Source organism: Marmota marmota, unplaced genomic scaffold (assembly GCF_001458135.2).
Source record: "Marmota marmota marmota unplaced genomic scaffold, marMar, whole genome shotgun sequence".
NCBI classification, from domain to species: domain Eukaryota; kingdom Metazoa; phylum Chordata; class Mammalia; order Rodentia; family Sciuridae; genus Marmota; species Marmota marmota.
This window is the reverse complement of record NW_025999897.1, coordinates 2,729,593-2,755,304: the sequence shown is the minus strand read 5'-3', so window position 1 is coordinate 2,755,304 and position 25,712 is coordinate 2,729,593. Positions and strand designations below refer to the sequence as shown.

The 25,712-nt window shown below is 35.6% G+C and overlaps 1 protein-coding gene across 2 annotated transcripts in view; it reads right to left on the bottom strand.

The window, feature by feature from the left end:
• Helz (helicase with zinc finger) overlaps positions 1–25,712 on the bottom strand; it is a 167,804-nt gene that overhangs the window by 72,030 nt on the left and 70,062 nt on the right. Inside the window, exons 13-17 of one of the 2 annotated variants that reach the window (XM_015504838.2) lie at positions 18,611–18,944; positions 16,766–16,896; positions 9,994–10,173; positions 9,378–9,482; positions 2,424–2,602 (exon numbers count right to left, since the gene is read on the bottom strand). In XM_015504838.2, the coding sequence (XP_015360324.1) occupies positions 2,424–2,602; positions 9,378–9,482; positions 9,994–10,173; positions 16,766–16,896; positions 18,611–18,944 (929 nt within the window). The remainder of the gene's footprint in view (positions 1–2,423; positions 2,603–9,377; positions 9,483–9,993; positions 10,174–16,765; positions 16,897–18,610; positions 18,945–25,712) is intronic. The other variant, XM_015504839.2, reaches the window with a different exon arrangement.

Genomic DNA, 25,712 nt, shown 5'->3' with positions numbered 1-25,712 from the left:
AGCAATTTAGTAAGACTCTGACTCAAAAGATATAATAAAGAAGGATGGGGATGCAGCTCAGTAGTAAAGCATCCCTGGGTTCAATCCCCAGTTACCAACCCTGTAAAAAAGTACATTATCTGGGGCTGGCTTGTGGCTCAGCAGTAGAGCATTCGCCTCGCACATGCAAGACCCTGGGTTTGGATCCTCAGCACCACATAAAAATAAATAAGTGAAATAAAAGTATTGTGTCCAACTACAACTAAAAAATATTTTTTTAAAGTACATTATCTAATGTTCTCCAGATAAAACGCCTACAGTAGGAGGCATCCCATGTCTTGGTTGCTGTTGCCATTCACACTATGGCAGACGGTTATGTATGTAGGAAGGAGGAAAAAATTCCTTTGCCTCTAAGAGTGGAGAAAGAGGCAAAACCCTCCTTGCTGACTGAATAAAGAAGTCCTCCCACCATACTACCAACTCACTGGGTAGGAAGGGGGCTCTCTCCTTTTTAGGAGCATAGCAAAGGACAGAAAGTAGTTTCCCACAGAATGAAAGTGATAAGTCTACAGAGGCCAGGGGCAGAATGGATTAACCAGCCTCCTGTGAGTTAGCTAAAAAACCTATTTCTATAAATATCAAGAATTCCAAACAATTGGTTTATACAATTTTCTAGACAACTTGTTTTTAGGTTAGGAACTTTCTAAATCTTACTGGTTGGCAGTACTAACCATTATCATCACCCATTCAAACAAATGACTATGAGTGACAACAAAAGTATCTCTAACTATAATCTATTTATCAATAGTGGCCTAAGCATGACATGGCCACATGCATTTTTCTTCCTGTTGAGAATTCATGCTTTTATTCTAAAGGATTAAGAAAAACAACTATAAAACATGGGATTAAACTGGAAAAACTGAGACTAGTGAAAAAAATTCATTTTCATTAGGTAACAATAGAGTGAGGCTTCCGTCAGGAACTGAATAAATCATAAAAAATATTCACTACTGATTAAGCTAGAAAAAGTAACTTGAATTGATCAAACTGAATTACTTTAAGTCTTATTTTCTCATCTGTAAAATCATCCTCAAAAGGGTCAATATGAGAACTGAATGAAATGAAGTATTAACAACATTCACAACAAAGGACCCAGTCACCTTCCAACAGAGATGATCCTACACTCTAGGTCTCCAAAGCTATTCTTCACTCTTTCTCACAAAACAATACTGTTTAGGAGGCTTAGATATTTATCTACATAGCAAATATGTGGAATATGATCATAAAGTAGCAAAATGGTTGTTAAATAAACATACTAAAATTTACATTTCAATTAAGTGTTGTTGCAGTCAAAGAAGTCCCTTGGGAAGACATATAACTCATTCCAATGATACTGCCACTATTCAAAACATTTTGAACCTCAGCTTTTGTAACTGCCCTCACCAGCTAGCTATGAGCTACACACACAGAAAGTAAGTCTCATTACCTGAGCAGCACATCTGTTTTCTTTTTTTCTCTCTAATGGCATTGCCCAGTTTAATCATCTATTTTATTCATTATATACATCTCAGAAAGATTTAAGCTTTTCTAAAATTAAATCTATACTCAATAACTTTTGTTTTTTTTTTAAAGGTTGGCCACCATTCCTTCATTTAAGATATATAGGGCTTCCAGGTATCTATACTCTAGGCTAGGTGCCAGGAATAGAAGGTGAAGAGAACAGTCTCTCCTTCCAGGGACTCTGATGTTCAAAAGAATTCATCTCTGGCTCTGAAAGCAATTCCAAAAGGAGAAGATAAAAAATTTTGATCAATGTCAACAATTATAATGTGACAGTAATAAATGAGCATCCTTTTAAAGCATCTGAAGTAATACTACTTTGTTCCACCATATTATCACAACAACCTATTATCTTCTATCTGTCCCTGTGTAATATTAGATTGATTTTACATAGCTCCAGTATAGAAATGTAATAGTATGACATTAAAAAAATCCTATAATGCTTGCTGTCTCTACAATGCAAAAGCAATTTAACACAAAAACTTGAGAAAATTGTAAAAAACAACAACAAACAAACAAAAAAACACCAACAATGTCCAAATTTGAATTCTTCATGTGCTTATAAGTAACTACCACCTGACCAATGGAATAACAGTCATAAAAATGTCTAGGGTTTGGATAATTTTTTCAGTATAGCGCACACAGTGTGTATCTTAGATTGTGGGCCACAGTCTCTGTTGCAACTACTCAACTCAGGTGTTGTGGCACAAAAGCATCTATAGAAAGCAAACAGGCAACTAAATGGGCACCGGTGGCTGTGTTCCATCTAGTAAAATTTTATTTCAAACACAGGCAGCAAGTCAGATTTGGCTCATAGGCTACAGACTGAATACACAAGCCCTAACCCTGTGAGATACCCTATATTGCCGCAGAAGTCAGCATACCAGGTTCAAGGTCCAACTGACAGAGGTACTGGGAAGTATTCAATGTAACCACCACCACTCGATGTTTAAGAATATCTTCTTTCTGTGGCATCTGAAAGGTGGAATGTGCGCTTGAGATCAAACAGTACTGATGCACAACTGGGTGGACAGTCTTTACCCAGCGATTTCGGAAATAAACCCTGTAAAAAAAGATAATATTTCTGATACACATTTATCAACATCTTAACAGTACCTGATTACTAAAATTATTGACACCATTATTTTCCAATTTCTGGAAATTAACAAGTAAAATTTCATGACTGTTAATTAACACTCCACTGTACTAGAATTTAACATAAAACTGCTACTATATCTACTGTGATGTCTCCCATTTTAAAAAAAGGAAAAGAAAAGATATAAACAGAAAGCATAAGTGCTACCACAAAATAAATACCTAATGAATTTTAAGAGTTCAGATTAATCTCAACAAAATGACAAACAAGTTTTATACATGCATATGGGTTTTTAATTAAATTCAAAATCGTTCTACTATGGAATTACTTTTTCTAGAATATTCTTACAAAAATACACTGAACTCATATTTTAGAATATGAAACTGCACACTTATAACACAAATTAAAGTTATTTGCATTTTACTTTAGAAAATTTCTTATACCTATATCTAAATAGACCTCTGTCTGAGATTCTGGACATTTTAAAACAAATTTAAATTCTTAACAATCAAAAGAATGCAAACTTTAAGAAAGTGCATCTCTTCCATTAATTGCAAAAGAAAAATATTAATAGGTTTCATGCTACAGATTACTAAAATGCTACAGAAAAGACTCATCCATCCATCCACCCATCCAACTCTCACTCCCCCAACATAACAAAGACCAGGCATCTACTAAGCTATAGTACAGGAACAGATCACACAGGGGTTGGGAGTAATCATAAAGGCTCTGGATTTAGCCTGAGTTTAATGAAAAGCCTTCAGAATTTGACAGGACAGGGGCTGAGGTTGTGGCTCAATGGTAGAGCGTTTGCCTAGCACATGTGAGACACTGGGTTTGATCCTCAGCAGTACATACAAATAAATAAATAAAATAAAGGTATTGTGTCCAGCAATGATTTTTTTTTAAATTTTTTTAAAGAATCACACAACATGATTTATGTTGCTAGAGGACTTATGTTGCTCTGTTTCTCTGGGCAGAATATGTTTCAGGGGAGGACCAGACAATGGTATACTGGGGAGGAGGGACTGATTTGTAGTGTTTGCAAATTTCCCTGGTGTAAAAACTATTACCATGGCCAATTTCAAGTTAGTAGTACATGTCACTGAACATGAACACGTGAGACATGCACATGATCAACTATCACAAGCCGGTACAATTTAACATCGACACGCCTCTGGGTGGGATGGAGGTAAGGGCAGTGAAATCAGGAGGTTGTTGAAAGGCATGGACAAGAGAAGATGGTGGCTTGGACCAGGATGGTAACAATGGAGATGTGAAAATGGTCAGATTCACTAGACACAGTAAGAGTAATGCCAACAGGGGCTAGCAATATAGCTCAGTGGTAGAACACTTGCTGAGTATTGTGCGGCTATGAGTTCAATCCCCAGTACCTCAAAAAAAAAAAAAAAAAAAAAGTCATGCCAATAGGATTTACTAATCAACTTGAGATTAAAATTTAAGAGAAAGAGCTTGACCTGGTAGCACACACCTGTAATCCCAGTGGCTTGGGAGGCTGAGGCAGGAAGATTGTGAGGTCAAAGCTAGCCTCAGCAATTTAGCAAGACCCTGTCTCTAAATAAAAATAAAAAAGAGCTGGGGATGTAGCTCAGTAGTGGAGTGCCCCTGCATTCAATCTCAGTATCAAAAAAATTAAGAGAAGGCCTGATTCCCTGGTTTGGAAACTGAATAAATAGTGGTAGTATTTACAAAGATGGTAAAAGAAACAGATTTGGGAGTTCAGTTTTGGACATATTGAGTAGACATCCAAGCAGAGATAACCAAAACACAGGATGATATATGTTTGGAGTTCAGGAGAATGCCTAGGTCAAGCAGTACGTATTGGGAGAATACAAAGTCTTAAGATGAGATATTATTACCTACAGAAGAGTAAATTTTAAAAAGAAAGAAAACTAGAGGAAGAATGAATGACGGAACACTCCTACATCTAGAGGCTGGGAAAAGGAGTAGCATAAAGTAAGGCAACTGGGAGAGGGCCGTCCTGAAATAGGGGAGAATTCAAGAGTGGTAGGGAGTATTAGATACAAAATGAACAAACTGTTTCAAGAAAGAAATAAAGAGTAACAGTGCCAAATGCTGCTAAGAGACTGAATAAAATAAGAATTGACCACAGGATTCAGAAACAAGGAAACCATTGGTAACCACAAAATAATGGTTTCAGATTAAAAGTAAAGATGGAAACTTGGATAACTTGGGCTCAAGACAAAGAGAACATAGGAAGTAGAGCCAGGGAATACAAATATTTATAAAAATTTTCAATAGAGGAATACAGATGAAGTCAAGGTAGTTTTCTAAACCAAAGGGCTGTATCAGTATGCATCTACTCTCATTTCCAAAATGGATCTAATAGCTCAACCTCTCAAGGATTTAGAGAAGTCATATATAATATGCAGCAGAATACCTGGCACCAACAAACAGAAGTCCTCCACTTCCCACAGCAAAGCTGACACTAAAAGCAGTATTGAATCTAGGGGCACTTTATCACTGAGCCACATCCCCAGCCCTTTTAATTTTTTATTTTAAGACAGTCTCATTGAGTTGCTTAGGGCCTCACTGAGGCTGGCCTCACACTTGCAATCCTCCTAACTCAGCCTCCTGAGCACCTGGGATTATAAGCAAGCACCACCATGCCCAGCATTGAAACCAGCATTTCTAATACTCAGTTAATATTCAATTTACATCACACAAATGTAAAAGGTGACACAATGGCATGAATACAAGCAATTAAAACCAGTCTCAACTTCTACAATCTGTTCTCAAGCTCTGTGAAACACGTAACACAGGGTTTTCTTTTTTATTGTAAACAAAGGAAAAAGCTTATTTAATAAATGTCTCAATATAAATTATAATTGAAGTATAAGATATTTTAAAAACACTATGGTGATAAGAATTGTAAACTTGGTCAAAGTTTAGAATTACCACTTCTAAAAGAGACAAAACTTTCAAATATATTTTACATTTTAATAAAACAAGTTTAATCAGATCAGCAAAGCAAATTTACTTTTAAATAATACCTCATTTTACAAATTGTCTATGATTCTATTCACATTAACCCCAGTAAATGTAATTAAGCATAGAAACAATTAGGACTTAACTCCAAAGTGTTAGCAGTGAGTGTTTATTTCTGGATACTGAGGCTATATATAATGTTGACTTTCTTCTTTGTGCTTATTTACTTCAATAAATATTTCATTATAAAATAGAAAAGAATGGTTTTTCAAATTACTTATCAACTAACTCCAGGAACCTGATTCTTCTTCTTCAAAGGGAAAAAAAAAAAAAGAAAACCTGAAGTTCTAAATATCATTACTGACTTTTTCACATTACTTGGAAAGTTACCTCAAGTAAGAATAAGAAAGTAAGCCATAAGAATTCAAAGCTTGATCTCTTGACTATTTTATTAAAAGTACAACACTAGTGCTCACTTTCAAAAGATTTAAATATTTTCTCTGTATTGTCATTTCATGCAACATTTAATGAGACAGATACTTTCAGTAAGATTATTTAAAACACACCTAACATTTTTCAAAATCTGAGAATTGATAGTAAAAAGTGACACTTAAGGGGCTGGGGTTGTGGCTCAGTGGTAGAGCACTTGCCTGGCATACATGAGGCACTGGGTTCAATTCTCAGCACCACATATAAATGCATAAATAAAATAAAGTCCATTGCCATCTTAAAAAAAAGTGACACTTAAGTTCACAGTGTAAAATATAAGCTGGGGATGTAGCACAGTGGAAAGAGTGCTTGCTTAGCATGTGCAAAACCCTGGGTCCTTTCCTAGCACCTAGGGTAGGGCAGGGCTGGGGGAGGGTATAAGGCTGTACGTTGGCAGGAGCCAGAATTCCAGTTACTACGGAGTCTGAGGCAGAATGATTCCAAGGTTGAGGGCAGTCTGGGCAATTCGGCAAGATTCTGTCTCAAAATAAAAAGAGCTGGGAGTATGGCTGGGGTTGTGGCTCAGCAGTACAGTGCTTGCCTCACACGTGTGAGGCCATGGGTTCATCCTCAGCACCACATAAAACATAAATAAAATAAATGTCTTAAAAAAAAGGAATATACTCTTTTAAAATAAATAAGTAAATAGAAAGAGCTGGGAGTATAGCTCAGTGGTAGATCACCCCTAGGTTCAATACCCAGTACCCACCCCCCAAAAAGTACAAAGTACTTAATTGACTCCAATTACGTAATTTACATATTTTCTAGAAACAAAACAACCCAAATATCCCACAGGATTTATAATGATTCTTAAAATAGGACATAGTTTGGTAATTATAATTCACTGCAATCTTATTCATGTATTGAATTCATATGCAATAATGAGCTCCTGAAATGATATTAGTTAAGATACTAAGAATCAGAACTTGATACCAGAAGACAATTACATCTTTATCTACAACAATAAATTTTTCCAGTTTGCCCAATAATCGGTCAATCTCCAAAGAGGGCCTCTCCCTGCTAAATGGACTATAGGGAAAGCAGTTTGTTTCTGTGCATGATCCTCAGAAACATGCACAGAAACAAACTGCTTTCTCCCCTATAGTCCATTTTTAAATCTTTTAATTCTGAATAAAGTAAAAAGTAAAAATAAATGTATTCTAAAATGATTTCTAAAACCTCCACTCCCAATATCTGGAGCTCAGCTCAACTCCTGGCAACTAAGAGAATTTCATAAATTTGAATCACATGTAGTATATTTAAACCTACTAACTAGTGCTATTTACTCTAGCTAGTCTCACACTATCAAGTTTCCTGGGCTGGGACTCTAAAGTACTGTCAAAAGACAGCAAACCTTCACTCCCTGAAGACATCCCTCTCCTTCATGACCAGAGCAGACACTTGGTGCCCTCTTGTGTTCCTTCCCCTGCAGCCTGGGATCATGTGGAGAAAGCTGATCCCAGAGCAGTTAGTCACTCTAATTTTCCCTACTGGTGCTAATAAATCCTAACAAGTATTTCTTAGGAAATACATTTACAAGTCAATACATTACCCAAAGAGGAAAACAGAGTGGAAAATGTAGGTTTATATGAAGAAAGTATGCAGGGAAGTCAGGGGTTTTTTCTCATTTAATTCAATTTTCTAAATGAAATCATATGCATTTGAACATACTTTTTTATCTTGGACTGAATTAGTCTCAAAAGTGAGAACAGGGAGACCTCTTTCTAACAGGTAAATTTCTATATTTGGGCCACTACAACCATACAACCATAAGAATATAACTTCTTACTCTACACATTTAGAGGCACTATATCTTGGATTATAACCTCCAAAAAAATAATTTTAAACAGAAAAAGCTAAGTACAACTTTCAAAATGATAAATTTTACTTTCATCAATAGCGCTACCACAACGAATAGCAAGTGAAATATGCTAAGTCCACCAAGATTTGAGCAGGCTTTACCCTACTGTTTCCAAATCAAGCACAATGGTAAATGAGATTGCCACATTTCCCACGCAACACACACACAAAAACACACAAACACATGCTCTATCAATGATAAAAGCAAAGAAAACAATTTATCAACATGAGAGTGAAAACATTTATGGCAAAAATGCTAGCTATTCAACTTTCACTCAAATCTGAGCAAGATTAGATTCTGAAGCAAAGAATTATTGGTGAATTTACCCTTGAATAAATACCATATTTTCACTTACAATTGTTTACATATGATATTTTCTTATTAAATACAACTACATTCTAGGTAAAATAACTATTCCTGCTTTATCTTCTACACTAAAAACATAGCAAAAAAAAAAAAAAAATCTATTAACAGGCCACATCACTTTTCTCTCTCTCTCTCTCTCTTTTTTTTTAAATGCAATTCTAAAATAATTTAAATGGTTTTAGCTATGGTTATTAAAGAAGTAAATTGCATAATTTCATTTTTCCATGCCTGGGATCAACTAGAAATAAAAAGTTAAGTGAATTATGAATCAAAAGTGTGTGGTTAGAAATTAATTTATAAACAAGAATTAATAGTAATTTGAATAACCTAGGCCATGATATATTAGTTGATAAAATGGCAAACTAAACATTAACTTCATATAGCAATGAAAACAAATGGTATAATACATAATCATTTAATGATTCTTTATTGTTTTCTGAAGAAAAGGATTTTTATTCCCCCACAATCCTGTATTTAAGTACACTTCATGTCTACAAATACTCACAGGACCTTTCTATGTCAACTTAAAATTTTCTTTGACATTGTGTCTTTTAAACAGTAGCAAAAAAATTGTGAATTCTAGTCAATTACATTTTGTTGTAGAAAGCATTTCAGTATTTCATGCTTCTCTAATATGTAGCTTCCACGAAATTACCAGCATGATAACAGTCAAATGTTTATTTCCATAAAGCTGAAACTGCATGACTACTCTGCCACACTAAATGTGCTAGAATGTAAATTAAACTTGATTTTAATTTATCATATTTATTATTTTATCATACCAGCTTTTAGAGGTACATATCAAAATTTACTCAGGTTGTAACATTTTTTACACACAAAACTTAAAAAAGGATGTCTTTCTCTATAGTTAATAAATGGTTAAAGATTTTTTTTACATTTTGTCTTATTTTAAATTAATTATTCAAAAGACAACCTCCAAATGCCAATACATAATTAAAGATTTTGGTATATCCAAAGTTACTAAAATCTTTGCAGACACCTTTTCTTAAGAATAACAAAGTATGATACAGATACATAATAAGCCTTAAAAAATACCTGAGAGGTCTTGCCTGGGGATTGCCTGCTTCTACATATGGATGTAAATAATCCTTTATGTAGAGATCAGCAGCACTATTAGAATGGGTGCAAATGAGAATCCTGCTGAAATAAATGGTGCAAATAAAAAGAATGATAAAACACAAAACTATTCAAGCAGTATAATACCAAAAAAAAAAGCAGTGGCCATCTTAATAGCATACATTTCTGCCAACCTACTCAGTGCTCTCTAACATTATTATTTAATGACGCCTTTAGGAAACAACATTTTTCATTAAGCTACAAAGGAAGTTACCCAAAATTATATTAAAATCTATCATATAAATACGAAATTTTCTAAACCCAGCTCTTTGGGCTTTAACATATATTACAATTCCTTGGCAGACTTCAAGTTTTTATGGCTATTTAAAAACTATCACTTTCTATATTACCAATTTTTAAAAACAGTGTTTCTAGAGAATTCAAATTTTAGTGCTTTGGGTTTAGTCTTTTTTCTGTTCTTTCAATTTTTAAGAGATAGGTGAAAACTGTCTTGCTGGCACTCATTTTGTATTTAAAATAAGAAGAAAGGAAGCGCCCTGCTCTTGAAATACTAGCATACATCCCAGCTGCTCACCTAGTCTCGTGCTGCTGCAGAATGTGCTTGACGGCCTGAGCTAGAGTGAATGTTTTGCCTGTCCCGTAGGGCCCAATGATGAGGACAGGTGGGAGCTGGATGGAAAGTGGAGTGGTAATAGCCAGAACAGCTTCTTTCTGTTTTGCATTTAGTCGAGGATCCAACTGTTCATCCCATTGTCTATGAAAAATAAAAATGTCATTTTAAATATATGCAACTTAGTAATGAATAGAATCTCACACAGAAGTATCCTGAATTTTACTGAACCACTAAAAACTACAAAAACAACAGCACCAATAACAACTAATGCTTGTTCTAAAACCACTTTTCAGGAAAATTACCCAACAGAGTCATTTAGAGTGTCTGCCCACGTAAGTCATAACTTTATCTTGTCCTATTCCAAACACAAAATTTTTTTGACAATTAATCCGAAGAAATCAAAGCACTTCTAGTCTAGTGGCTGCCAAGTTCATTAAGTAATAATGGCAATGTATCCGTTTGTGACAAAAAAGTGTCAGAATTTTTTTTTTCTGAAAATAATAAAGTTGTTTCTTTGCATAGCAAATAAAATGCAAAACAGAAACTAAAATAATTTAAATTCTGATCCACTGAAAAGTCTCTCGAGGTTTCTAACAGGGAAAAAGAAAAGACTTTATGTCTCTGGTTACGAGACAGCAGATTTTTTATAAAACCTTAACTTAGAAAATAGCATTTTTTTTAAAAAATGGTACCAAAACCCAACAGTATGAAATATTTTCTTATGTTTTCACATACAAATCACCCACATCTATCCTACTTTTCAGGGTTAAGAACACCTGCCACGTAGCACAGATGGCTGCTGTAATGAGATCTATCTTACTAGTGTCCCTTCTATAACTTGGCGAAGTTTTGAAGATTTAAATGAACAGCAGATGCTGAAACAGATCAAACCAAATGGAGAACCAACAGAATTCTTTCTCACAGTCACAACTGAAACACTAAATATCACAACAACTATGGCAAAAATGATAGGGATGTAAACCAAAATAGGAAGGGTGTGTAAAGAGATGCTTAGAAGGGGCTGGGGATGTGGCTCAAGCGGTAGCGCGCTCGCCTGGCATGCGTGCAGCCCAGGGTTCAATCCTCAGCACCACATACAGACAAAGATGTTGTGTCCGCCAAATACTAAAAAAATAAATATTAAAAAAAAATTCTCTCTCTCTCCCTTTAAAAAAAAAAAAAAAAGAGATGCTTAGAAAATGTGCAAAGTGCCTGCAGAACAATCCTGAAATAGTAGAACAGAGTTTAGACAGGAAAATTCCCTCTGTGAGGCTACATTCAAAATCAGAAGCTAGGACATATGGAAAATCATCTTAACACTTCTAGTTTCTTAAAAAATTACAGTGAATGTTACATCGTGACAGGTAATCTCAAACCAAAAAAATTCTCTGTAAAGAAAATGTAGGAGCTCCAGTAGCACAACTAGTTAATGTGCAGAACTTACAAGAAAATATAAATCCTCAGAAAATAAACTGATCACGTGAACATGCCATCAGCCATTTTTCTGAACTACAAGATTTTTTAAGTTAAAACAATAACAAAGAAAAAAGACTGCTGAGCAGTGATGCTGAATTCCTTGGAAGCTATTTACTAAATTGCAAGCATTTTACTTCACAGTCCCTCTGTATTAACCAGCTTATTTACTCATAATTCTGCCAGTACCTAATAATATTCTATCTTCTATAAATGAAGAAATGGGTTTTAGGTGACCACTAAGTCCAGACCCAATATATGTGGCAGACCCTGTGGCATTAATGACTACCCCAAAACCATTCAAAGCACCCTTCTCTCCTGCCTTTCTCGGTTACTGGGCCTAGCCAGTTGTAATATTCCATTTCCTAGCTTCCTCTGCTGAATACCCAATTTTGGTGCAGGAATAAGTCCCTCAGACGGACTCTCATAGCCAATAAAGTAAAAACAAAGCCTGACTAATTATTTAGCTAGCTGACCATTCTAGGTACAGGTTTTTAAATTTTTTCCTTAAACTAGAAGAAAGTCCTTCTTGCTCCATTGCCTTCCTCCTTCAACTGGCTGGAAAGACAATGTAGTAAATAAGTATACAGCAGCCACAGGATAACCATGAGACTATAATAAGCATAAAGAAGAAAACCAGCTCACTTTATTGGCAGAGAGGAAAGGGTGACCTTGGTCCATGATGGCGCTGCTGAGCCCCTGCACTAACCTGGACCACCTATCTCTAGGCTTATAACTCAACATCTTTCACCAGTTAGTTCAGAAAACCATTACTTGCATCCATGCCTGATCACTATGATTCTTTGATATCTGTCCCTCATGCTTCCTTCACATGTACATGGAGATGATACTTGCATAAGACAATTACTTTAAAGATCAAATGAGATAATGCATACATACATTTTTATAAATTAAAAATATTTACTTAAAGTTGTATGGAAACATAATTGAGCAATAGAAGTTTAATTTTAGTTTCTATTCCTATATTTCAGAAAAATGGTTAGGACACACATTTAAAAACAAAAACTTTAAAACATTATAATCTTGCCAGGTACAGTGTGCATGCTCAAAATCCCAGAAACTTAGGAAGCTGAGGCAGGAGGCTCACAAGTTCAAAGCCAGTCCCAGCAATTTAGTAAGACTCTATCTCAAAATAAAAAATTTAAAAAGAGCTGCAGATGTTGCTCAGTGGTATGTACCCTTGGGTTTAATCCCTGGTACCAAATAAAAAGCATTCTAATCTTTCAAATCTGGGGGGTTTTGTCAATTTAAAAATGAGCTATAAACCAGGCACGGTGGCACATGCCTGTAATCCCAGAGGCTTGGGAGGCTGAGACAGGTGGATCATGAGTTCAAAGCCAGCCTCAGCAAAATCGAGGCACTAAGCAATTCAGTGAGACCCTGTTTCTAAATTAAACACAAAATAGGGCTGAGATGGCTCAGGAGTCAAATGCCCCTGATGAGTTCAATTCCTGGTACAAAAAAAAAAAAAATGAGCTATAGATTATACTATGTAAGTATAAATCTAAGAGATTAATGACAAACTTATAGGTATAAAATATGTCAATATCCCTTTACTTTGTTTATGTAACTCATTCTACCTACCAATTATTTCAGTGTAAATAAGCACTTCAGAGCAGACTAGAAACTTTATCAATGTCAATCATCTCTGTAATTTCTGGCAATGAATAGTGAATAGGTGATGAGAGCCAATGACTAAAACAAAGTGCACTTGTTTATTATTCCACCACTTAATACGGGAAAGATATACATTAAATACTTGATAAGTCAACTTTGGTTTTTACAATTTGAAACAATATGAAGTCTCTACAATTTATTCTGAATAAAATAAAATAAAAATTGTTTTATTCCCAGAACCAAATTAATTCAAAGTCCTTCCCTGGCCAAATACATTGTTATAATTAATTTATAAGGCTACATGCTAAAGAATAATTTTTCAACTTCATTTATGTATCTATATTCCACAAAAGATTTATTTGTTTGTTTCTTTGTTTATTGGTACCAGATATCAAACCCGGAAGCATTAATCACTGAGCCATATTTCCAGATCTTTTTAATTTTTTATTTTAGGAAAGAGTCTCAATAAGTTGCTTTCGGCATCACTAAATTGTTAAGGCTCACTTTGAACTTGCAATTTTCCTGCCTCAGCTTTCTGAGTTACTGGAATTACAGGCATGTACCATCATGTCCAGCAAAGATATTAAATAGTTAATGATTTATCTGAGTAAGTTCCTAAATCCAGAACCTTTCATGGGTCGGAAGGAAGGGAAGTACCGGGGATTGAACTCAGGGGCGATCAACCACTGAGCCACATCCCCAGACCTATTTTGTATTTTATTTAGAAACAGCCATCTCACTTTTGCTGAGGCTGGCTTTGAACTCATGATCCTCCTGTATCAGCCTCTAAACTGCTGGGATTACAGGCCTGCGCCACTGCCCCAAGCCAGAACATTTTAATTACTATTTGTATTATAGTGGTATGAATTGTTTCCTGATAGGAAGTTTTTCTACTATTTGACATTTTGTTGTAACTTTTGCCATTAACAGTCAGTAGGGTTTGAATATATTATATGTAAAACAACTTTCAGCAATGAGTACGTCAGGTAAAAATGCCTAAAAGTTTATTGGTATGGCCTCAACATTTAAACAACTATTTTCCTTCTTTAAACTTGAAATTCTTGGGCTGGGGTTGTGGCTCAGTGGTAGAGCACTTGCCTTGCACGCATGAGGCACTGGGTTTGATCCTCAGCACGACATAAAAATGAATAAATAAAATAAATGTATTGTGCCCATCTACAACTAAAACATTAAAAAAAAAGTTGAAATTCTTAATAACTTAAGTGTGTCAAATATTAATAATGTGCAAGACCTTGTTAGTGTTCAAAATAAAGAAGACATGGTCTCTTAGTATACAAAGCTCAGGGTCTAGTGAGAAAAATAAAATGTACACAACTGACAAAAAGTAACTGGACAAATTATGCTTGAAAGCACAAAACTGACTGAGCCTTCTAGATAGCAGGGGATCAGTAGTTACTGAAACAATGAAATAGAAAGGGCTGAAAAAGCCTTACAGGACAGGAAGATTCTCAACAGGCTGACACTGGGCAAAGATGTCAGCCCAGACGTCCCAGTGGATGGGCTCAAAGTGAGGAACTCCCATAAAGATAAAAGAGTCAGGGCTGGTGGGGGATGGGGGGGGTTCTTCAATGGATTCTTAGTTTCAGTTTTATAAGATGAAAAAGATGTAGAGACTGTATAACAACATGAACATATTTAACACTGCAGAACTATACACTTAAAATGGTTAAGATGGCAACCATTAAAAATTTTAAATTTTTAAAAAATAAACTTTAAGAGAATTCAATATGGCTAGAGTACTGGGGACTTGGAGGAAGGGGATGTCAAGCAGAAAACAGTTGAGTAAACTCCTGAAAAGACATTGTTGGTAAGCACAATCAACATGCTTTGCAACAAAGAGCTAATAATAAGCTTCCGATTAGGCTCTAAGACTTTATCAACATGTCAAGGAGAAGCCTTCAGAGATTTGACATAATGGTTGTTTTAGAAAACTAACTTTGAAAGAAATGTGAGAGTTGGACCAGACAACAGGGTTACAACCAGCAGGACAGAAGACCAACCAGCATGCTGCTGAATCGGTACAGGCATGAATTAAGCACTGGTTCTGAGAATGGAAAGAAAGGGACAGATGCAGAGAAGGTGAACCAAATGAGAGCTGAGACGTCGCTGGAATTTTACAATGAGATCATGGAGTACCCTCAGGAGTATGAGCAAGTGAGAAGGAGATACAACAGCAAACAGAGAGTACTAGAAACATGCCAAACATTCCATCTCAAAAATTTTGGCAGGAAAAAGAAGAAAGGAGATAGGACAGCAGGGGCAAGCAAAAACACAGCAGAAATGACTCAGGTTCTGTGTTGTAAGGAATGTCATATTTTGTTTTGTTTTAGGACCAGAAGAAAATGGAATGTTGAGGAGGATTGATGTGTGCTGCTTCTAGGCCTAGCACATAAAAATGACCCATGTGGTCCTCTGTGCTCATTCTCCCCTGTCAACACCCACAGTGACCTTGGAAACCAATTACTGAACATGCCAGGGCCTCCATCGGTATGGAACAGGGCCACTCTAGCATGTTTAGAGTGATAAATAAATGTCCATTGTGCTGAGCCAGTAAACTGAGAGAGAGAGAGAGAGAGGGAGGGAGGAGTTAGTATGAGCAAGGCAGGGACCAATGAGACAAAACCTGGCAGAGAAACTAAAAACAACGATTCAATCACACAGCTATCACTGCTATCTACTGTTGAAACAAAACAGAAGTGTCTTATTTAATTGCATGTAAAGAAGTGCCAAAGAGAATTTAAGCAGAATACTATTTACACAACCAATAACTTGAGAGCAGTTTCTAAAGTATCTTCTGTCATGCTTACTCCACACTGCTGAAATCACAATATTGTCCACTTTCAAAAATAATTTAAAATTAATTACTTAATTCAGAAAGGCCTCAATTTTCCAATTAACCTTTTACTCAAAAATATCCCTAAACTGCTTGGCATCCTATCAAACTAAGACTGTTAAGAAAAGCAATAGAAGGGCTGGGGTTGTGGCTCAGCAGTAGAGTGCTCGCCTAGCACGTGTGAGGCACAGGGTTCAATCCTCAGCACCACATAAAAATAAATAAATAAAATAAAGGTATTATGTCCAACTACAATTAAAAAAAAATAAGAAAAAAAAAAGAAAAGCAACAGAACTCATTTCGACTGTGAGGAGTCTTGGCCAAGAAAATCAATAATGAAACTCAAATGTTTCATTCTGAGGTTTCTTTTACTGTTTTGTTTTTTTTGGTTCTTTGGTTTGGTTTGGTTTGGTTGTTTTGTTTTGTTTTTGCAGTGCTGGGGGTGGAACGCAGGGCCTCAAGCACACTAGGCAAGCGCTCTACCATGAGCTCACTCTCCTTTCTTTACCACTAAAATGCCTCCTGAGGAACACAGGCAATCTTTCCTATAAAAGTATGCTGGAGGGGCTGGGGTTGTGGCTCAGTGGTAGAGCTCTTGCCTGTCATGTGAAGCACTGGGTTCAATTCTCAGCACCACATATAAATAAATAAAGGTCTATCAACAACTAATAAAATATTTGGAAAAAAAAAGTATGCTGGAGTTACTTATTACAGATAGTCCATTTAATATTAATATACATCCTCTACTAAGGCACTTTCTTCCTGTACCTGTTGGGACTCCACGGTATGGTGGGAGTCATGCTGATGTCTGGAAACAAGACGCCATTGTCCTTGATCCTGTCTAGTGCATAGTGCATTTCACAGAGGGGTAATCGATTCAACTGGAACTGGAGTTCAACCTGAAAGATCAAATGAATTTTTTAAATTATTTTTTATTCGTACACTATAATTATATATAATAGTGGGATTCATTATACCATATTCACACACTTACAAAACAATTCAATCAACCTCATTCTCCAGTATCTTCCCTTTCCCTTGCCACCTCCTTCCCCCAATCAGCTTGCTCTAGTGCTCTCTTCTATAATTATTATTTTTTAATGCAAACATTATAATTATATACAAATATATATCACATGTGTATATACATACATACATATATATATAATTCACTGTGGTTTATTTGTATATGGACATAGCATAATTAGGTATATTCTGTTCCCATACCCTCCCCTCCTTTTTTTTTTTTTTTTAATTTTTGTAGTTATAGTTGTAGAAAGACAATGTGGTGCAGAGGATCGAACCCAGTGCCTCACACATGCCAGGCAAGCAGCTCAGTCCCCTCCCTCCTTCTTGATGTCCTTCCTCTACTCTATTAGTCTCCCTTCTATTGCCATGAGATCCACCCCACCACCACCCATGGCTTCCACATGTGAAAGAAAACACTGGACTCCTGACTTTCTGAATCTGGTTTTATTTCACCTAGCATAATGTTACAAACATCAATGATCAGTGCTAGCAGCTCACTAGATGACTTTGTGGAGACAACAATTTGGGGGAGCAGTAGTTCAGAGTTTTTTTTTTTTTTTTTTAAGTGTGATCATGTTCTAATAGCAATTATTATGGTTAATATTTGCTTTGTTTAGTTAGTATTAGGCACTGTAATAAATACTTTACATAGATTGCCTCACTTAACAGTATTAATGGTATATATATTGTTACTAACATCATTTTACATATTAAGACACTTAAGCACTTGTAACTCATTTAATCTCTAGACAAAATTTGATACCACCTTCTTACAAAGAATGCATTTGATAAAATCAGTAAAACGATAGGGAAAAATGATTGACAATCAGCCCTATTACACTGTTCCAATTCATTATGAATAATATGCACCAAGTTTTACATTCAAAAAGGAAAGAAAAGGCTAGCCTTCCAGTTAAACATGGCAGCCTGAACACACAATTCACCTAAAAACCCCCAAAGATAAAGAGAACAGGAACATATACAACTGCAAATGAGAGATATCCGAGCATGGAGCTTAGTTTTTCATTTTTCTTCTTTGCTGATTTAAAACTAATCAGAGGGGCTGGGGTTGTGGCTCAGTGGTAGAACACTCACCTAGCATGTATGAGGCACTAGGTTAAATCCTCAGCACCACATAAAGATAAATAAATAAAGGTATTGTGTCCATCTACAACAAAAAAATGTTGTAAAAAAATAAAAATAAGGGGTTGGGGTTGTGGCTCAGAGGTAGAGTGCTCTCCTAGCATGCATGAGGCACTAGGTTCAATCCTCAGCACCACATAAAATGTAAAATAAAGATATTGTATCCACCTAAAACTTAAGAATATTTTTTTAAAAAAATAATAAAAATAAAACTAATTAGAAAGCTCACCTTATTTAAAAGTAGAACATATCACATGTTACTTAAATTTTTTAAAAAAACTAATTTTCTCTGGGAGTTACAAGAGGTCCAATTCTCAATTCACCAAAATAAGCTAATCATATTTCTAGTTATTGTGGAAGAACGAACCAAACCAGAAGAAGGCTATCAAGTGGCAATGGGACTTCAGACATGTGTAGATACTGCGTCACTTTCAAACATACCTGTGTGTCACAGTCAGGCCGAAGGTTAAGTTCTTCACAGCATTCCCTGGATATCCTTAAAAATATATATTCTTTTGTTTTTTCTTCAATAGTAGCTTCATAAACCTTCTCTTTGGTTCCCTGGGTCTGTGCTAACTTCTCTTTAGGGACTGGTAATAAATAAACAGCATTGACTTTGGTCATCACCAGTCGTCCAGCCAAAGTATCTTCAGAAAGTGTTTCAGTAAGCTTAAAACGCCCAAAAAGTTGTCCATTCTGAGCATACTTTGCACCTCCAGAAACTCCAGTGAGCATGAAGCTTGCTAGAATCTGCAATTGCACTTTAAGGTTGAACCTAAATTAGAAGTAGAAAACTAGTGTGAATATTTTACATCAAAACCATCAAAAACCAAAAGAGTACAAGAAAAATAAATCAAACGTACTAAAAATTAAAAAGTTCCTATCAATTTCACTCTATTTTTTATGTAAGTTTTAACTTACATACTATCTTTCTGCCTCTAATCCAAGTTGGAGACACCAAAAATTTTTTTTAAACATATATATGTGTGTGTATATTTAGTTGTCAATGGATCTTTATTTATTTATATGCAGTGCTGAGAATCAAACCCACACACATGCTAGGCAAGCGGTCTACCTCTGCGCCACCACCCCAGCCCCCAAAACTTTTTTAAAGTGAATAAACTTCCATGCAAGTTATATAAAGATGCATACCTGGTTGTGTTAAAGAGTACCCACATTCAGAAAAGTCTGAGTGTTGAAAAATGAAACTAAAGATGATTTTTAAATAAAATGAACTACTATGTATTAACATGAAAGTCAGCTTAAACACACCACTGGGATAACAAAGACATTAAAATCACCTGGGACCAGGACAGTCATCGCATCAAAAAACTACAATGAACTTTAACTGATTGCTTTCCAAGCAAAACAGACTAAAAGATTCTAACCATAAAATTTATCTTTCAATAACATTAATGAAAAACAAGCATAATATAGGATATAGCTCAGTTAGCAGAGTGTTGCCTGGGTTCAATCCCCAGCACTGCCCAAAAAAAAGAAGGCAAATCTCATGCAGGAATTATGTCAAAAGAAGTTAAAATCCATCTTACTAGAAAATAGTTGTAGTACCCACTCACACTTCCATATGTACATAAGCACACAGAGAATTAAATATGAAAGCAGCACAAACAATCACAATTAATCTACATAGTTAAGAAATGTGAAGAGAAAGTTTAAAGTTGGTTGACAATTCTTTGCCATTCTGAAAAAGTACTGACAATGTGATAAGAAGCAAGGGAAATATTTTCTACTCTTTCTTAGAAGATATAAAACATTTGAATGAAAAAGAAATCGTATTGTTTGAAATATAATATCCAGTTAAGGAAAAGGCTATTGCTAAAATTTTTTTTTCAGATCTACCTTTGCATATATGACATCAAGAATACCTTATAAGGGCTGGAGTTGTGGCTCAGTGATAGAGCACTTGCCTAGCATGTGTGAGGCACCTCTCAGCACCACATATAAATAAATGAATAACAGCTTTAAAAAAATATGTCAACATCTTTAAAAAATTATGTACATATGAAAAGAAAACCTTATAAATCCCTAAGGGAAAAAAACTATTTTAAAAAACATAAATTTCTTAGGCTATGGCTGTGGCTCAGCGGTAGAGCGCTTGCCTAGCATGTGTGGGGCCCTGGGTTCGATCCTTAGCACCACATATAAATGAATGAATGAGTGAATAAATAAATAAATAAATAAGTCCAACTATGACTAATAAATAAGTTTCTTCACTAGAAATATGTACATTAGCCGGGCTCAGCGGCATACACCTGTAATCCCAGCAGTTTGGGAGTCTGAAGCAGGAGGATCATGAATTCAAAGTCAGCTTCAGCAAATTTTCTTTTTCTTTTTTTTTTTTTTAAGAGAGGAGAAGAGAGAGAGAGAATTTTTTTTTGAGAGAGAGAGAGAGAATTTTTTTAATAGTTATTTTTCAGTTTTCGGCGGACACAGTATCTTTATTTTTTTATTTTTATGTGGTGCTGAGGATCAAACCCAGCGCCCTGCGCACGCCAGGCAAGCGCATTACCTCTTGAGCCACATCCCCAGCCCCTTCAGCAAATTATTGAGGCACTCAGCAACTCAGCAAAACCCTGTCTCTAACTATAAAAAGGGTTGGGGATGTGGCTCAGTGGTTAAGCACCTCAGGGTTCAATCCCTGGTGTGTGTGTGTGTGTGTGTGTGGTGTGTGTGTGTGTGTGTACATCAAATACCATAATTAAAATATTATATTAAAATTATGGCCAGGCGTGGTGACACATGCTTGTAATCCCAGCAGCTCAGGAGGCTAAGGCAGGAGGATCATGAGTTCAAAGCCAGCCTCAGCAAAAGTGAGGTGCTAAGCAACTCAGTGAAACCCTGTCTCTAAAATACAAAATAGGGCTGGGGATGGCTCAGTAGTTGAGTGCCCTGAGTTCAATCCCCAGTACACACATACAAACACACAAACACACACACACACACACACACACACACCCCAAAATTATGACTATCCATTTTTATATTATAAAGCTACAAATTATATTTGCTTAGAGATATTTTTATAGAATTTAGAAAATATTTAATGAAAATAACAGATCTGAACAGTTATTTATGTTTTTAATAAGTCATAAAAGTTCACAGGCTCCATTAGTAATCTTATTTATTTATTCATTCATTCATTCATTCATTCATTTATTTATTTTGTGGGGCTGGGGATTGAGCCCAGGGCCTTGTGCATGCAAGGCAAGCACTCTACCAACTGAGCTATATCCCAGCCCTCCATTAGTAATTTTAAAACACATTTTACAACAGAACATTTAAGGCTTCAAAAAGAGATATATAAATATATACTGAAATTCATATTAAATAACATGGATTTATATGAAGATCAAATAAATTATAGCTGAATATATATACAATATATGGAATCTCTAAAAATCATGTTATATTTCCCTCATTCTCAAGTTAGACAGGTTAAAGTGGTAATTTGAAGAAATGCAGATTGTATATTATCTAGTTATGTGTGACTGCAATTAGTACCTAGTATCCAAATAACAATAAGCCTTAAAATGAAATGAAACACTCCTCCATTTACATATAATCTCTGTTAACCTACTTTTTTTTTTTTTAAATAAAACATGCTGTTTTAAAGAACAAAAACCTTTATGTTACACATGCTTTCTTAAATGAGGCTAAAGTTTTATTTGCCTTTTACCATCCAAATAACTTAAGAAAGGTCCGGGGTCATTAAGACTTCCCCCACAGGCAAGAGATTACTTCTAGTGCATTCCCGACTCACAAAGGACCTCTTTGTTGCTAAAGGGGATGTACAACACTTTCAGAACCTTTTTATCCCCTTCATTTTGTAACCACTCTCCTCTCTTTAAACTTCCTCTTCCCCTGACTTCAGTTAAGACATACTCTCCTAGTTTTCTCACTACCTCTATACTTACTCCTCCATCTTCCATCCAAGATCAGCCACCTTATCAAAGCTCTACCCACTGTCTTCTTACTTGTGCTCTACATTCTCCTAGGTAAGGTTGACCTCTCCCAGATCTACAGCACAAGGCTCACACACTCTCAAAACCCATAAACGCAAACTGGAATCACCATGTGACCTCTTCAAGGTGTCCCCCAAACCAATCCTCCCATGTATTAAACAACTTAGGGAACAGCATTAACTTGCACCCAGGTGTCCAAGCCAGAAATCAAATCATTCTTTTTTTTTTTTTTTCTTTTTTTAAGAGAGAGAGAGAGAACTTTTTAATATTTATTTTTCAGTTTTTGGTGGACACAACATCTTTATTTATTTTTTATTTTCATTTTTTTTATGTGGTGCTGAGGAACCCAGCGCCCCGCACAAGCCAGGCGAGCGCACTGCGGCTTGAGCCACATGCCCAGCCCCTCAAGTCATTCTTAACCTTGCCTGACATGAACCTGTGTTCCATATCATCACTAAGCCCTGGTAGTTCTGAATGGTCCTCAGTTCCTTCTCCTCCAATTCATCTGCATCTCAACATTTTTAACTTGGATTATTATAACAAATTTACAGTATAACTTCTTTTTTTAAATCTATTCTTTACACCATAATTAAAGGTCTTTGTACAGGTCTGAGGATAAAGTAAAAAAAATTCTCTCTCTCATCTACCAGGCCCCACCCATATGCCCTCCACTGCAACTATAAATGATCAACTTGCAGGTTCCCCTAAAATTCTATGCTCTTATTCTTATATCCTGTTTCTTTTAACTCAATTCTTTTGACTTACTTCTGAACCTAACAAATCTATACCCATATAAATGTGATTTATATTTATATATTTATATAGCATATAAATGCGATTCAGTGTTTTTTTGTTTTGTTTTGTTTTACAATTCAGTTTAAATACCATCTGCTCCCAAAAGCAGACTTGAGGCTGCTCCCAAAAGCATATTTGATTCCCTTCTTGAGTAGACTCAGCTCCTCTCCCTTCTAATATGGGACAGATGCCTCTTCTGTGGGGGCCCTGGATTCCTCCACCAGAATGCTGCTACACTTATGGTCTGTCTCTGTACCAAATTATAACTTCTAGGACACAAGGAAGCATATCCTGTTTGCCTTCTAGTAACTAGCCTAGAACCGAACACTTTGAATACTCAAAAAAATTCTGTTCCCTGAATTAACAATACATTTCTGTTAGAATCTAAATTTTTGCCATGCACCATATTCTCATTTCAAACACTTCACAGTATTCCCTAACAAATTCTTGAAATATATTTCTCAATGATCGTAATACATTAAAAAATTTCATTGCCATATCTATTTTAGAATCTACCATCACAAAACACTTGATCACAATTTAGCAGGCATGAGAAATTAATTTTTCAGTTTGGGAGCAACAAAAGAATCCTCTTGTGATATTTAGTTGTGTGCTGCAGCAAAACTCTTGAGGTAGAGGCACTAAAAAATAAAAATCCTAAGAAAAACAGCTTCTGCTGCAGAAAATTCATCACTTATTCAAGATGAAGATATTTCAGACTTTCTACTAGTAGTTATAGATGCTAATATTTAACTTTTCTAAAAGATGAACAGATTAAACCTAAATTTCAATCAGTAATTTCTCTTAGGAATTAAAATATAATTTTTAAAATTTAGTAACTCAGAAATACTTATAAAATATAGCTTATAATTAACAAACATATTTATTATAAAGAAAAACCACCTTTTCATTGTTGCATGCCACATTTTGAAATCTACCTTAAAGTTTACATAACTACTAACCTTTAGATGAAGTAGAATAAACAGCCAACAGAATTTTAAACAAATTTAAATCCATATTTGTAGCTAATAAAAAACATGATTCTGGCAACCACTATACCTCTTAAGTGATATTTTAATTGCTTAAAAAAAATCAAAGCTATATAGTGAATTTCATCTCATGCAATTTCTGACTAACAAAAGTAAAACTAAGTGGAGGGTTTGGGGATATAGCTCAGTTGGTAGAGTGCTTACCTCCCCCATGCACAAGGCCCTGGGTTCAATCTCCAGCACCACAAAAATAAATAGATAGATGGATAAATAAATGGGAAAAAGAGAAGAAAATCTTAAAAAAAAAGTAAACCTAAGTGGAAAGATAACCCCTGGGTTTACTGAGGCAGAGCAACAGACAGAGGGATAACCAACAGAAGCCACACCATCTTCATGATGAAACATGCATCCCACATGAGGCCATCATGCCAGCTGGGGCACTGAGAAGCAGACACAATGGCCTAGTCGGGCAGACTGCTGCACAGTTTAACTGACACAACAGCTTCAACTAAAGTCAATTCTTTTGAAAATCTCTCTCTTAAAATCAGATAGATTTGACTTCTAGGTAGGATTACAGAATGAACATCAACAGGAGGCTGAGGATAGGTAAAACAAAAACAAATCTCAAAAGAACTCTGAAGCTTTCTCTAAAATTTAAGTGAAATGCAGTATCCTTACCACCTACACACATCTCTCACTAAAACAATATAATCATAATTTCTAGGCTGCTTTAAAATATCACCTCTTTAAAAAAAAATAGAGACCCATTCATATCAATAAAAAAAATTTTTCTAAATATGAATTCCCTTGATACTACTTTCATAATTAGTAACATTCCACCTTAAACTGTCAAAGTTCTTTCACAAATGAGTGATACACTCTGTGGGACCTTAGGAAATATCCTATCAATCATGTGGTTGGTCTGACTACAATGTCACTAAGAAACATATTTCAGTGCATACAGAATACACTTATTACTGTCAATACACATCCAAGCATTTCAAGAGATGAATCTATTTAACCATTCCATTGTTTTCTATCTTTAAACTGGATCTCGAACCACAACAGAACAATTCTAATATTATTTTGCTGGTCCAGTTGATTTTAGTCATCAACTGGACCAGCAAAATAATCAAGACACAATGGAGTATGGTCCTAGGACCAAATTCAATAATCCAGATTGTTTTCATACAACCCTTGATTAAGAATGTATTTTACTTGTTGATTGATTGTATGTCCTCCTCTGAGAAGTGTCTGTTCAGGTCCTTGGCCCATTTGTTGATTGGGTTATTTGTTTTCTTTCAACAAGTACATGAAAAAATGCTCACAATCTCTAGCAGTCAGAGAAATGCAAATCAAAACCACCCTAAGATACCATCTCACTCCAGTAAGATTGGCAGCCTTTATGAAGTCAAACAACAACAAGTGATGGCGAGGATGTGGGGAAAAGGGGACACTTGTACATTGCTGGTGGGACTGCAAATTGGTGCGGCCAATTTGGAAAGCAGTATGGAGATTTCTTGGAAAGCTGGGAATGGAGCCACCATTTGACCCAGCTATTCCCCTTCTCGGTCTATTCCCTAAAGACCTAAAAAGAGCATACTACAGGGACACTGCTACATCGATGTTCATAGCAGCACAATTCATAATAGCAAGACTCTGGAACCAACCTAGATGCCCTTCAATAGACAAATGGATAAAAAAAAATGTGGCATTTATACACAATGGAGTATTACTCTGCATTAAAAAATGACAAAATCATAGAATTTGCAGGGA